Here is a 14,375-nt window from a genome sequence, read left to right on the forward strand (position 1 = left end):
TAACCCTGTTATCTTTTATTATTCAATTGTTCAGAGCTTTAATTTCACAGGGGAATCATATGCTTACCACATCTTCTTCTGTCCAGGAATATATATCTAAGGATGGCAGCAACTGTGTAACAAAAAGTATAAACATTACTACATGATCACGATGGCATTAAATCAACTATGATGGCACACAGAAGCGATTTTATTCGGACAACTTAAACAAACCAGTGCTTGCTGTTATAGCCTGGTTGTACACCCCATGGTGTGGTTACCTTGTTAGTGTTAATCAGGTTACTGCATTGCAACTGGGAGGCATTTTTTGGTTTTTCTTTACATGAACTGCGTAAAACCACTACAGCTGTTTGATATTTAAATTTAGCTATGAAGATAGGGTTTCACGCCACGGATGTTTACTTCAGCAACACAGTTGGTGTCTATTTTGTGAAGCATTCTAATGAAGGGCACTCTTGCTTCTTATCCTTGAAGCTTCTCCATTTTCTGCTCTCTCAGTTCCATGCCTTCCTCTTTTAAATGAGATGCAGAGGTCTGAAGTTTTTCACGGTAGTTTTCAACCCTTTTTATTGCAAAGCAAGAGAAATTGATTGTAGAATACAAGTAGTCAACATGATCCTTAAACAATTGAAACGGATGGTCTGAGACAGAGAAGGAATAGTAAAGATGAACTGAACACTGGATAATTGTGGATATTACCTCACCAATCCTGAAACTCGAATACCAGGCACGAACACATCATTACATTAAAAAGAGATACTAGGCCACCTCAGATAGTAAATTTTTAAACACCTTTTTCCAAACAGCAAGGTTACGCAATCCTTATGAATAGAAATAGAAATACCTACTGGATTTTCAATTTGTAGCACACTTATCACCATGGTCGCCTGATTGCATTACATTTAAAAGACAAACATTCATGTAAATTCCAGGTTATCATCTGAATGATAAGTTTTATTCCAACAATAGATACACATACATTGCTTGGCTAGATGACTCCAATGATTCATTTGCACCAGGAGTTTCTCTTTTACCATAATACTGTACCAGCATTGAAAAAAATCACACCTGAAGCCACTAGCACTAGTTGACACATGTTTCTTCATATATTTTAGTCTTATCTTATCCATTTGTTATTTATTCTGCTTCTTCGGTGTTCACATTTTTTGCCAAATTTCCCTATTTTAGATTAATGAATAATGTAATTTAAAATTCAGAGCATTGCAATAACAATTCCGTACATGCATTGAAGATTTTGATATTTCACTACATCCAAGCGAAAAAAAACTTCCAGTGCAACATTTTTCTCCAATGACAGAACTGATAGTATTGAGTATGATTTTGACAATGGCTGTACACGAACCACAAAAATTCTTACCTGCTTACATTTAGAAATTAGCCTGAATGAGTTTCAGCAAAAATTTTACTAGAAGTTTAAGGTATCAGTTTTGACTCCCAATATCTTTAGAATGCTTTAGTATCAGAATCAATTGATGAAGTGCTTTTGTAAATTGACCTAGTATTTGATAGATTGATTGTAACATCAACTTACACAATAAAACAGGATTAATACAAGGACATCCTAAAAGTTTAACTGCTTCTCTATTGACAAAAGCTGTTTTCTATAACTTTTTACTTTCATATCTGACATCCGCCATTTATAGATTTTTGTCTTTGATGTTAAACTCTAATGGACACTGGAACTCAACCTCCTAACTTGTTAATGGCAAAACTGGCTGCAAACTTACACAAGTTGGATTCAGTAGTGTGATTGTGTCCAGCCACCTAGAAGAGTAAGAAATGTTTATTGAAAAATACAAGATTCCGAGGAAAATTAACGAGAAGGGTAAGAGAGGAGGTATCTTCTAGTGGGGGTATCAAGAATGAGGGCCCATGTTATCAAAATAAGGAGTCAGCCATTTATGACAGAGGTTGGAAGGCATTTCTTCCCTGAATGGATCATAAGAGTGGTGAAGGCAGAACTGAATACATTCAAGGCAGAAATTGATAGTTAATTGGATAATAAGTGATGTGGGAAGAAAGCAGGCATGTGGTATTGACACCAGGATTGGAACAGTTGTGATCTTACTGAGAAGTGGGCAGCCCAAACAGGCCACTGGTCTGATCCTGATTATTACGTCCATATGTTGACTCGTAAGTGTGGAATGTTTTAAAAAAAACTATTTCTGAAGTGTCTGCATTTAAAGTAATTCACTTTATAAGGGATGAAGTAGAGATGAACAATAACTATTTATATGGGCTAGTCTTTTCTGAATTAGATCGCAGAAATTACTGTCCTTTAACATCTTGGACTATTTTTTACTGTGCCCATAGTCTGTTTTTTTTATCAATTATGCTATTGTTTGCACTGTTGTGACTATATGTTGTAATTATGTGGTTTTGTGCAGGTCTTGTAGCTTTAGATTTTGGTCTTGTTTTTGTCTGGTGGATTTGGAGCTCCTTTCCGGGGAACGCACTAGATGGTAGCGTTATATTAATATGCAGCAGCCTCTCTGGACCCTGGATTGGGGATTGCCAAACGTTACGTGGATTTTCTGGTGTAGTCTGTTTTGTCATATGCTTTTGTGATATCATTCTGGGGGAACGTTGTCTCATTTTTTAACTGCATTGCATTTGTGGTTTCTAAATGACAATAAACTGAATCTGAATCTGAAATCATAGTTTCTCCTTTTTATGGCAGTTAACATTAATGGTGATTAAAAAAAACAAATAATGCATACAGAACTTTTCAAATAGAGAAATTAACGAAGTTGTGAGGAATGGTACAAGTTGTAAAAAAGACAATTTGACTGTTTTCCATTAAAGGTAAAAATGTTTGAGTCACATATGGCTGTGCTGCCCATTGCACTGTGTAAATGTTTCATCAGCCCTCTGACCAATCTAATTACAATTTCAACACTCCCCTAAATTCACTCTACTGCCAAAAATGTAGTTTTACAAGTGTTGAAAAGATTGATGAGATAACTTTCAGCTCACCAGGAAGAAATACATTCCAAGATCATACGTAAAATACTTAAACCCCAAAGACATGTAAATAATGCAGCATTTTTTAAACAAAAGCACTAGCTAATGCATTCCTATGACCTTTTATGTCTTTAATTAAAGTAAGCTGAAAATGCTTAACATTAAAGCTAAATGTTTAAATACTGAAACATCTGTTAATAATAAACTTATGTATTTCTGGAAAATGAAGACCTTGATATACTAAGAGCACTCTAGGTACAGCACTGTGTAGAGGTCTTAAGCACATTTATATAGCTATGGTGCCTAAGACTTTTGCACAGCACTGTAGTGATTTTATATATTGCACAGTAATACTGCCATGAAAAAAAAAGCCAATTTCTTGACACGCATGGGTGATGATAAATTTGATTCTGATATGGGTCTCTACTGTGGACTGAGAGTGGGAAGGGGGCAGGGAGAGCGAATCGTCATTAAGAAAAGGAAAAGGGAGAGGGTAGGGGGCAGGAAGTACCAGATAGACATTCTGTAATGATTGATAAACCAATTGCTTGGAATCAAATGACCTTGCCTGGTGTCTCAGGGCTGGGTGTGTCAGCACACACGCCACCACCTGTCCCACTCTCCTCCTGCGGGGCTCCACCCACACCATTCTCAACATCTACGTTCTACGCGTCTGTGGTGGCCAGTGCTATCATGTTTGCTGTTGTGTGCTGGGGCAGCAGGCTGAGGGTAGCAGACACCAACAGAATCAACAAACTCATTCGTAAGGCCAGTGATGTTGTTGGGGTGGAACTGGACTCTCTGACAGTGGTGTCTGAAAAGAGGATGCTGTCCAAGTTGCATGCCATCTTGGACAATGTCTCCCATCCACTCCATAATCTACTAGTTAGGCACAGGAGTACGTTCAGCCACAGACTCATTCCACCGAGGTGCAACACTGAGTGTCATAGGAAGTCATTCCTGCCTGTGGCCATCAAACTTTACAACTCCTCCCTCGGGGTGTCAGACACCCTGAGCCAATAGGCTGGTCCTGGACTTATTTCCACTTGGAATAATTTACTTATAATTATTTATGGTTTTATATTGCTATATTTCTACACTATTCTTGGTTGGTGCAACTGTAACGAAACCCAGTTTCCCTCAGGATCAATAAAGTATGTCTGTCTGTCTTTGCTTCCACCAGATTTACGAATTTACTCTTCGCTCCACTTTGACAAGCACAGCGCTGTAGTGAGGTACTCCAGCTATATATTCTGTATGTGCCCAAGACTTTTGCAAAGTACTGTACTCATAACATAATACACCAGAAAACGTGTAGAAAATTGCATTGAATATGCCATCTGCTTTACTTCAACATTCCATGAAAGAGCCAAATTTTTTGTTTTGATTAAACAAAACTAATGAGGGCTGAGCAATCCCAGTGCACTGTGGTGACCTTATTTGATAAAGGCAACATTAAAGAGTTTTCTACTTCATCGCTAAAAATAGCATTTTTTCTTTCATTAGTCAAGAGACACTATTGCTGAAGGCAGACTCTAATTTGGAAAAATAAATTACAATAGGTTAGTTAGCAGAGCCCGTGAAAAGACTTATTTTGATATTTATCTGCCTTCATTATTTCAGCAAGCAGGGAAGCATCAATAACCAACATTCCCACCTGGTGACTTCATCCAGGCAGTAACAGTTCAGAAAGAGGGATGGGAATTAGGTAATTATTACCACCAATAATAAAATTATTATAAGCAAAGTAGTATGAAGGAATAAGCACAGAAGGAATTTGATGAACCTATGTGAAAAATGTCTTAGCTACTTCTAAAAATATTCTGAAAACAGAATTAAATTTTTAGAATTTACAGTAACTAATAAACTCTTCTTGGGCTTCCAGCTGGGTACAGGTATCAATTTTAACCAACGCTGCGATGACAAACTCTGCCACGCTCCTCTGCATTCACAGGGAATTCTATAAATGCCAGTCGTTCTGAGTCCCAGGTCATCTTTAACCCACGTAAGCTGTGACTTAAGCTTCCTTACAGGTTTGTGGATGGTATAATTTTAACAAAGATGAAGGATTCGCTCTAAGTAAGAACTGGAATTCAATTGTAAACCATGTGGGACAACAGAAACCTGATTGGACGAGGACTAACCAATCAAGAGAGACGGATGATCGGGATATAAATTCCACTTGCTAGACATGCCCAAGCATCATGCATAATGAAGATGGCAGAGTTTGTAATCAAAACGTTGGTTAAAATTGAAACCTGTACCCGGCTGGAAGAGGTTATTTGTTATACATGTTGGGAAACCTTTTTTACTGTAACTACCTCTGTCCATCTACTCTCCAAACATATTACATTAAGTGGGAGCAAACAAGTTTGAAATGGATAAATTTTACTTTTGTCCTTCCCTTTTTAAAATTCGCTTTGTTATTGACCCACATAAACCTGGGGGTGGGGGATGGACAGGAACCATTTACCCCTATGCACTAATCTGCCTGTATAGTCAGGTACTAGCTCCACTTCCAAGTCTCTTTCCTGCCTCTAAGCCCTATGGTGCCAGGAAACCCTACATTCATTGAACTCTAGCAATCCATTCCATCTTACTTCGCTCAACTACTATCTTCCTGCTCTTTCTCCTACTTTAAGCTGTCCTCCAAAACTACCTCTTTACCAAGCATCCACAACTCCCCTAAAATCTTGTCAGGTTTTATTATAGTAATTGGTCCCCTGGTCGGTGCTTCACACTAAAGCTGTTATTAATGCAGACTGTTGTGGCTGTGCCAAGACGTGCTTGATCTGTTCTTTAACAACGTGAGGCTAATACAGTTGGACAATCCAACCTGGTACCCTAATGCCCAGAATGTGAACAGGACACGCTCTGATCTGGTAGGTAGTTATTCAAAGCTTTTAACTACCAGGAACAGACAAGTTAAATTTGAAGTGTAAAGAAACTGATTATTACACACATTTGTGATAACTCCAGTAGGTGGCACTAACATCTGAAGTATTCAACCCCGACTAATAATGTGATCCTGGTATATATACTATGATCTTCAGCTACCGGAACAAAGCAAATATTTATTTAAAACTTTATTTTGCACAGTAAATACTAGCCAACATGGTGAAAAGCTGTAATTTTTTGAAGTTATTTTCACATTATCAAATTAACATCATTTTACTGTGTGAAAGACATGATACATTCAAGTCTTCGATGGAACTTGACTACTGAAGTGCTTGGCATGACCTAACGTAACATAAAGCAAGAACTTTCTTGGTAATCGAAGACAATCAATTATTCCAACTAATGAAGCTGAAGTATTTACTTGTTTGTAGCTGAGCTTTGATGAATTTGCTTTCAAATTAACTTAACAATAAGTTGGTTCCTCAAACTTAGCAAAGAAATAATACAAATAACTTTTAAAAATATTGTTAACAAAATGGTTAAATAAATGTAATGCAGAGCACATAATACTTTGCAGTAATTTAATTTTCCTCTTAAATGGAGTCAAGATTAATTTTATTTTAATTACTCTCCAAAATAAATATGGACTTCTTGCAGTTAATAAAACAATAGGATTAACAATTTATCAATCAGATTATTCACGTCAGCCTTTTGTTCTATTGCAATTGAATCAAAATAATTTGCAATTGACATTTCAAGAAAAGGTCTGCTGGGTTTACAGAGAAAGGCTACCAAGGTGATTAGGAATAGTAAATATTAGAGATCTGAGCAGTTCCCCTCTTCGAAAATGAAACCAAACTAACTCCTTTTCACTTAATATAAATGGAAAATCTTTAATATTAAAAAAAAAGATTCAGTGAGATTTTGAATCATTTTGCAGAACGACCAATGTAGAGAGACCAATGTTGTTACTAATTTTTATCTCCTTTTATATTCTCTGCAGTTTCTTGCAGTGGTGGTCACAAATCTCTAATTGCTCATTTATTGCTCCAAACCAATCCTGGCTTAATTTTCTCCTAAAAGCTGTTTGATAGCACAGAGAATTTTTACTTGCAGCATTCAGCTTGAACTCAGTGATATCGCCACTCATTTCAGGCTATCATAAACACAGGAAGATGTTTCAGAAATAAAACAAAAAGGAACAAGGAACCATAGGTAATTATGTATACACTTATAAACCCACTTGAAGTTATAAGCAGTAAATGAATCCAATTAATCTCCATCTTGTGACATTGATTAGCAATAGTAGATAAATCTTGTCAAATGGTGTAAGTATAAAGTAAGTTTTGTTTATTTCAGGTTGTATTTATCACTAGGACAAAGACATTTTTTCATAAGTCAATATTACATAATTGTTATCGAGATATTAATTAACAGATTGTCATGCATTTGACATTCAATATGCGGATGAGAAGAAATATCACCAAATAATAATTTCAGGAAACCTTTGAATTCAACTAGTGATTAGGAACAAAATTTAATGTGAAGCACTCATCGAGTCCTTCATAACAAAGCAGTTGAGATGTATCCTATGATCTAGAGGACGAAGTTTCAACAGAGGTTGAAACTCTAACCTATTAAACACCCAGGAAGAAATTTATTTTGGGAGACTAGAGTTAAACTTAGCAGTGGACGTGCATTCTACTCCATGTCTAAAATTTGGGAAATGTCATGGAAACCAAATTTGATAAGCAAAATGTACAGTTATTACTATACTGTGCAATTAATGCCTATATTTGACAGTGAAGCTGTGCTGTGTGGAGTCCCAGAAACTGATCTATTCAGCAATGATAAAACGCTGAGATATTTCCCACCAACTGAGCTCAAAATGTAATTCAACTCTAGTTGGAGGACAATCTGGAACTAACTGACCGTTCCAAAGCATGGAACAGTAAACAGAAACAATAGCAACACAATTTAGGAAGGGAGTCTTTATTTCCCCCAATTTGTACAGAAAGGAAAGAGAACACAGACAAAAGTAAATATGCTACTACGTCAAGTTTATTGAAAAAGAAGAAATAGAAAATAAGTGAAACTCAACAAGGAAAAGCAGTTTACATCAAAACAGCCATTAATAATGTTAATAATCTCAAAAGTTGTATAAATAGATTTCTGATCTGTTATAAAAATGTGTTTAGTAATGAAAATTGAAATGTTCACATATTTTACTTTCCACATTCAAAATTTAAACTTTTATACTTTTTTTCCATTAAAGGTTGCAGTTCCTCAGAATTCCGGTTGATAATGTAAGGAAATAACAATGCTTCAATCTTTGTCATGCATACAAATACCACTTGGAACAAAACTACAAAGCTTACAGCATTAAGCACTGCTCTAGGAATATTAAAAACTTTGAACAGCTTTGATTTGTTGCAGAAAATGAAGAAAAGATTTACTAGCTTTAACATTTTTGTTGCTTTTGTAACTCATATAAGCTCTTTGATATTTAGATTTAATCGCTATCATGTAACCAATGACCAAAATCCATTGTCATGTTAATTTTTTTCCCTCTCCTTACAGAGGTAGATTTGGATGAATTCTGTTTTGCTTGCATATTTATCTGAATCCCAGACTGCATGACAGGTCCTGCTAGGTTCATAGGCAGGATACTGTCAAAACCTTTCATCATTTGGTGCAGACTTTCATTCATGCCAACTACCTCCCCGTTACTGGTAGCTGTGATCTGACATGACATCTCAGAACTGTTTGACTCCTCTGTCTCAGACTGATAGAAAGACTCTTCAGAAAACTTTGCATGAATAGGTAAGAAAGGCTGAGTAAAGAAAGAAGAAAGATCACAGATGAACATAAAAGCAAAATAAGGTTAAATATCAGTAATGGAGAAATCTCGATGGCACACACAATTGACACGCTTTACTACTCCATTTTTACCTACCAAACATTTCTATGAAGTTCCACTCCATGCAGCATGGACAATACATAGGCAGCTTTATCAAGAAAATCGAACCTTTAACTGCATACAACCTTTCAATCTTGTGCTCCTGAAAACTTATTTTTATTGCTTTGTAGCAGTAAAGTTAATTCATACTTTTTTTATTAGAAAAAAAAATAACTTCCTCTCATTTCTTTTGGATTTTTCTTTACCTACTCTTGAGTAGCTCATTTTATTAACTAGATACTAAAATGAAACTATGCAGAGAAGTCCTTCATTGCTATTAAATACATGTACATGTGACACAGTAGCTTTCAGGAGAGAGCTCCTTATGTTATAGCAATGAATCCTTCTATAGAAAATGCTGAAAAATATGTACAAAGATAGTGAAGTTACAACTTGTGATGGTCATAATAGGAAGCAACTTTCCGGAATATATTAAAATTTTGAAACCAACACTCTGTACAGTTGGGTTCCTTCAAAATCCCAAAAAATGAGCAAAAAGCTAACTCAGTTTCCCAAATATATTTTGCATTACGGTTAAATCTCGGGCCCCACTGAAGCAGTTACTGTGTTGCTAATACAGCTCAGAACATTTGGGAGTTCGGAGTTCGATTCTGGTGCCATTCCATAAGAAGTCTCTATACACCCTCCGCGTGGAATGCGTGAGTGAGTTCTTTCCAGCTCCTCAGGTTTCCTCCCTCAGTCCTAAGATGAACCGGGTAGGTTAATGGGTCATTGTAAATTGCCCCGTGATTAGGTTAAAGTTAATCATCTTTGTTGGGGATTCCTGGGACAGTGTAGCTTGAAGGGCTGGGCAGGCTTACTCCACAATATATCACTAAATAAATAAATCTTGATATAATTAGATTTTCCCTCAAGTACAGAAAGTTATGTAGGTAGTAGATGATCTGAAGAAGTCTATAATCTGCATTCCAAAGCAGTCAGCACAAAGCTTCCATTGTAATAAAGTCATAATGTTCTTCAACAAACCTAAAAATCTGGTTGCATTTTTTAAATGGTAGATTACCCTTCTTAAATGCAGAATGACAAATGAAGAGCATAGTTTTGTTTAGATGTTTCAGTTGATGATTAAGTGATCTTTTTAAATCCTAGTTAAATGTAAAAAATAATTTTAATATTTCAAAGTCTATAAACTAAAGTCCAAATAATAAGTTCAGACACTTACCGGAGCACTGGACTGTTCCAGCAGGTTTTGCTCCCACATTTTCAAGCGTCTTTCTCGTTCCTTCAGCTCTTGTTCTTTTGTGCTCAGATCGCGTTCCAGTTTCTTCAGTCTTTCCAAAGTAGCCTCAATTTCACATCTGCCGAAGACAATCATTCTAGTCAGTGACAGATATAATTTGTTATAGATTCCCACATATGGGAGATTACCCATTTTTAAAAGCTGAAATCTAAAAATCATTTCATTTATGAATTTGGAAAGAAGTTCTATATTTTGCGCCTTATTTCTGCTTCTCAGTTCACAGTACTAAATAAAATTAATTTTCTATGGTGTGTTTTAAAAAATGCTTTTTTTTTGGATATAATGTCAAAGACTCTCAGAGTGACATACTGACAGAGTGACAGACAATATATTTTTCCCAGAATTGAAATGTCCAACACTAAAGGGCATACATTTAAGGTGAGGGGGGTAAGTTCAAAGGAGATGTGAGGGGCAAGTTGTTTTTTTTTTAAACAGGGTGATGGGTGCCTAGAATACCCCTCAGTCTGGGGTGGTGAGAGGCAGATACATTAGGGATTTGGAAGAGATGCTTAGATAAGCATATGAATGTGAGGGAAATGAAAGGCTAAGGATATTATGGAAGCAGAAGGGATTAGTTTAGTTGGCAATTTGATTACTGATTCAATTGATTCAGCACAATATTGTGGGCTGAAGGGCCTGTTCCTGGGCTCTTCTGTTCTCTGTTCTATACCTGATTGCCAGGGACATGAAGAAACACTGGAGGTAAAAATCTTCTGGTAAGATGGTGGTGCACATGGTCTCTCCGGGTCCAACCAAAGGTGTAATTATTCATTCTTTACGGCTTTTTTTTTGGATTGGATATAAAGATCATCAAGTTCTGCAGGTCTACCCCATCAGCGAGGTGCTCGATAGCGACGGAGCTGGATTTAATCAACACCGCGTTGCCATCTGGATTTGCTGCATGCGTTGTGGTACGGAGGTGGCACGCAGCCCAATAAATGGTGACAAATGATGGTCTTGGGTGATTTTACTGTGATCACAAGACAGTGTTGGACATTGGCAATGTCCAGTCCACTGGTTCAGTGGCAGACCAGGCCCTCACGCCACGGTGTCACCTGTTGCAGCCGCCCAGGAGAGGAGAGGCCGTTGGTGGTGTGGAGACAACAGAGGCCTCCGTGGATGCACTGGAATTCATATTGTGATGGGGGCTGACTGCTCCAGTCAGTGCTGCCCTCTAGTGTTCAGTCAGTGGAATACAAGGTGCACCACAAATCTACAGCCATGCTCAGGGCCTTGGGCTATTTTAATTTGTGTGACTGTGTGTTTTCCTGCCTTCGTAACTGTAGGTGCTATTTGCTTTCAGTGCTGTGTTTTGCACTTTAGCCCCAGAGGAAGGCTGTTTCGCTTGGGTATAGTTGAATAGCAACTAAACTCGAACTTGAAAAGCTTTAAACAACGAGTTTGGGAAGCTTTGGCTCCTGCTGGTTGTAGCCTTTTCCTCTGTGCACAAATTCAGGAATATGTTCCAAACTGCACGGCCACAAGATGCAAATGCAGCTGTGGGGTAGCAAATGTGGGCCATGGGCTGGGTCTAGCATGGTAGTGTTCATCACTTTTACAACTGGAATTTGTTACTCTCCTTTGTATCAGTATTTTCATATGTCGCCCAGGTTTCCTCACTCGTTGTTGGGGAAACACTTTGAACAGGCCGCTTTATCCTCCAACCTCAGTAAGGATCTTCTGTACCTCACTCTGATTCTCCACTTCTCAGTCTCCAAAAAGACTAAGCACCTTTGAGATTTCAGGTCCATCATTCCCAGAAAAACTCCTTCCCCATGCATTTATCAGTGCCATCCCATCATTTCCAACGTAGTAATTCACACCCAGTAATACATCCCATACCCCATTTCAACGATTTCTATATCTCACGTAAACAAATACATGTAATTACAACCTTCCTCCGCTGCAGCTTGATACTCTCTGCCATTTCTTGAGTATGGATTTGCAGAGTTAGGCATTTCAATACTATTGGAAACAACTGTTCAGAGCAATCAATAATTAGACATCAATTGTGTGTAAAATGTTAATTTTTTTGCTTGGCTTTGGTAACAGCTTAATAGTTAAAAAAAATCCCAATGTAATTTTTTCACTGTCAAAACACAGCAGCTGATCTTGACCAGCTGAAAGCAATGCATGTGATATCCATACTGAGCAGTAGATCACCATCTCTCATAGCTGAGAAGTGTTTTTAATTGGTTATTATTGATGTAAAAATCTATAAATATTGGTGATGTCTTTATATGTGATGATCGTGAACGTAACTCGAAACTGCTACCATCTGAACCTATGCAACTCAGCTGCCTAACCTTTTAGTTTTGTATCATTACTTTTAAAAAAATAATTCGAAAATGCCAGTAGACTTCTAAAATGTTAGACTTTTTTTATTTGCTTTATGACAGCTGTCAGGCAAATTAAACACATCCTTAAATAGAAATCAGACTGGCCACTTTAATGGTTAACTGAGGCACGAGTGTAGAGGAAACTCTAGCGCTCCTATAACCGTGCCAGCAGGGAACAGCTCAGTACCATATCAGGCAGTAAATTACTCAGTGTGCTCCTGCTCAGAAATCCTCTTGTGCACAACGCTCTTGTACTGAATCACACTTTTGAATGTGGATTTTAAACCTCTTGTGTGTGGAATGGAAGCAGGCTGCTGAGTACGCAAAGTGTGCGGCACGCATTTGGAACACCGAGCACCGACACTTACATATCCAGGCCTACAAACTCACGTGGAAAGAGGAGTCAATGCCTGCTTTGGTATTAGTTAAAGGGGTTTGGCCTTTTCTGGTCTACTGAAAGGCAACAAAGGCATGGATATTCTGGCATGCAGGAATGAAGAATTTTACTTGAAGCAAAGGCCTTTGTTCTGTTGTGTCCAACCATGATTGTAACCTAAAAGTATTACCACCTGAGCCTGTTTCTAATGCCTTGGGCATTGCGCTTGATGTATGATGCTGTGGAGGCCTTGTAAACAAAATTAGCTCCATCCATTCCACAGTGCAAGCTTGATGTGCTTAAACAACCTCTATACTAACCTAATTTTAAAGTGCATGTCTGTCCACACAATTGTAAGGCATATATTTTATTCTCTAAGCTCCTGGTGCAAAATCTATTAGTACATTTAGTCTGTACTTTTGATACATTATATAACCTTGGAACACTTAGCTTACAACTAGAATCGTCTTTCAGCCATGATTCAGTGAACACACACAAAATGTAGGAGGAACTCAGCAGGTCAAAGAGTATCTAAGGAAAAGAGTAAACAATTGATGTTTCAGGCTGAGACCCTTCATCAGGACTGGGGAAAAAGAGAATTTAGAGCAAAAAGGTGGGAAGGGGCAGGAAGAAGTACAAGTTGGTAGGTGCTAGTTGCAATCAGGAAAGGGGGAATGGTGAAGTGAAGAGCTGGGAAACTGATAGGTAAAAGAGGTAAGGGGCTGGAGAAGGGGGAATCTGATATATCTATCTAATATAGGGTAGCAAGAAAGGAGAAGAAGGGGCTGAGAAGAGCAAGAAGGGGAAATGAGAAGGCCTTGGCGAGTAGGGTAAAGGAAAACCCCAAGGCATTCTTCAATTATGTGAAGAACAAAAGGATGACAGGAGTGAAGGTAGGACTGATAAGAGATAAAAGTGGGAAGATGTGCCTGGAAGCTGTGGAAGTGAGTGAGGTCCTCAATGAATATTTCTCTTCGGTATTCACCAATGAGAGGGAACTTGATGGCAATGAGGACAATATGAGTGAGGTTTAAGTTCTGGAGCACGTTGATATTAAGGGAGGTGTTGGAGTTGTTTGGGGTTGTTAAAATACATTAGGACGTGTAAGTCCCCAGAGCCTGACGGAATATTCCCCAGGCTGCTCCATGAGGCGAGGGAAGAGATTGCTGAGCCTCTGGCTAGGATCTTTATGTCCTCATTGTCCATGGGAATGGTACCAGAGGATTGGAGGGAAGCGAATGTTGTCCCCTTGTTCAAGAAAGGTAGTAGGGATAGTTCGGGTAAGTATAGTTCAGTGAGCCTTACGTCTCTGGTGGGAAAACTGTGGAAAAGATTCTTAGAGATAGGATCTATGGGCATTTAGAGAATCATGGACTGATCAGGGACAGTCAGCATGGCTTTGTGAAGAGCAGATCGTGTCTCACAAGCCTGATAGAGTTCTTTGAGGAGATGACCAGGTATATAGATTAGGGTAGTGCAGTGGATGTGATCTACAGGGATTTCAGTAAGGCATTTGATAAGGTTCCACACTATGGGCTTATTCAGAAAGTTAGAAGA

The 14,375-nt window shown here is 38.0% G+C and overlaps 1 protein-coding gene across 4 annotated transcripts in view; it reads right to left on the reverse strand.

Annotated features, from left to right (window-relative positions):
* Nucleotides 1-14,375, reverse strand: part of LOC140728463 (mitogen-activated protein kinase kinase kinase 20-like) — a 124,654-nt gene that overhangs the window by 55,297 nt on the left and 54,982 nt on the right. For 3 of the 4 annotated variants that reach the window (XM_073047218.1, XM_073047219.1, XM_073047217.1), the window contains exons 11-12: nt 10,026-10,161; nt 68-112 (exon numbers count right to left, since the gene is read on the reverse strand). In XM_073047218.1, the coding sequence (XP_072903319.1) occupies nt 68-112; nt 10,026-10,161 (181 nt within the window). Of the gene's footprint in view, nt 1-67; nt 113-7,926; nt 8,717-10,025; nt 10,162-14,375 lie in introns of those variants that run through there. The other variant, XM_073047220.1, reaches the window with a different exon arrangement.

This window comes from Hemitrygon akajei, chromosome 5, assembly GCF_048418815.1.
Source record: "Hemitrygon akajei chromosome 5, sHemAka1.3, whole genome shotgun sequence".
NCBI lineage: Eukaryota > Metazoa > Chordata > Chondrichthyes > Myliobatiformes > Dasyatidae > Hemitrygon > Hemitrygon akajei.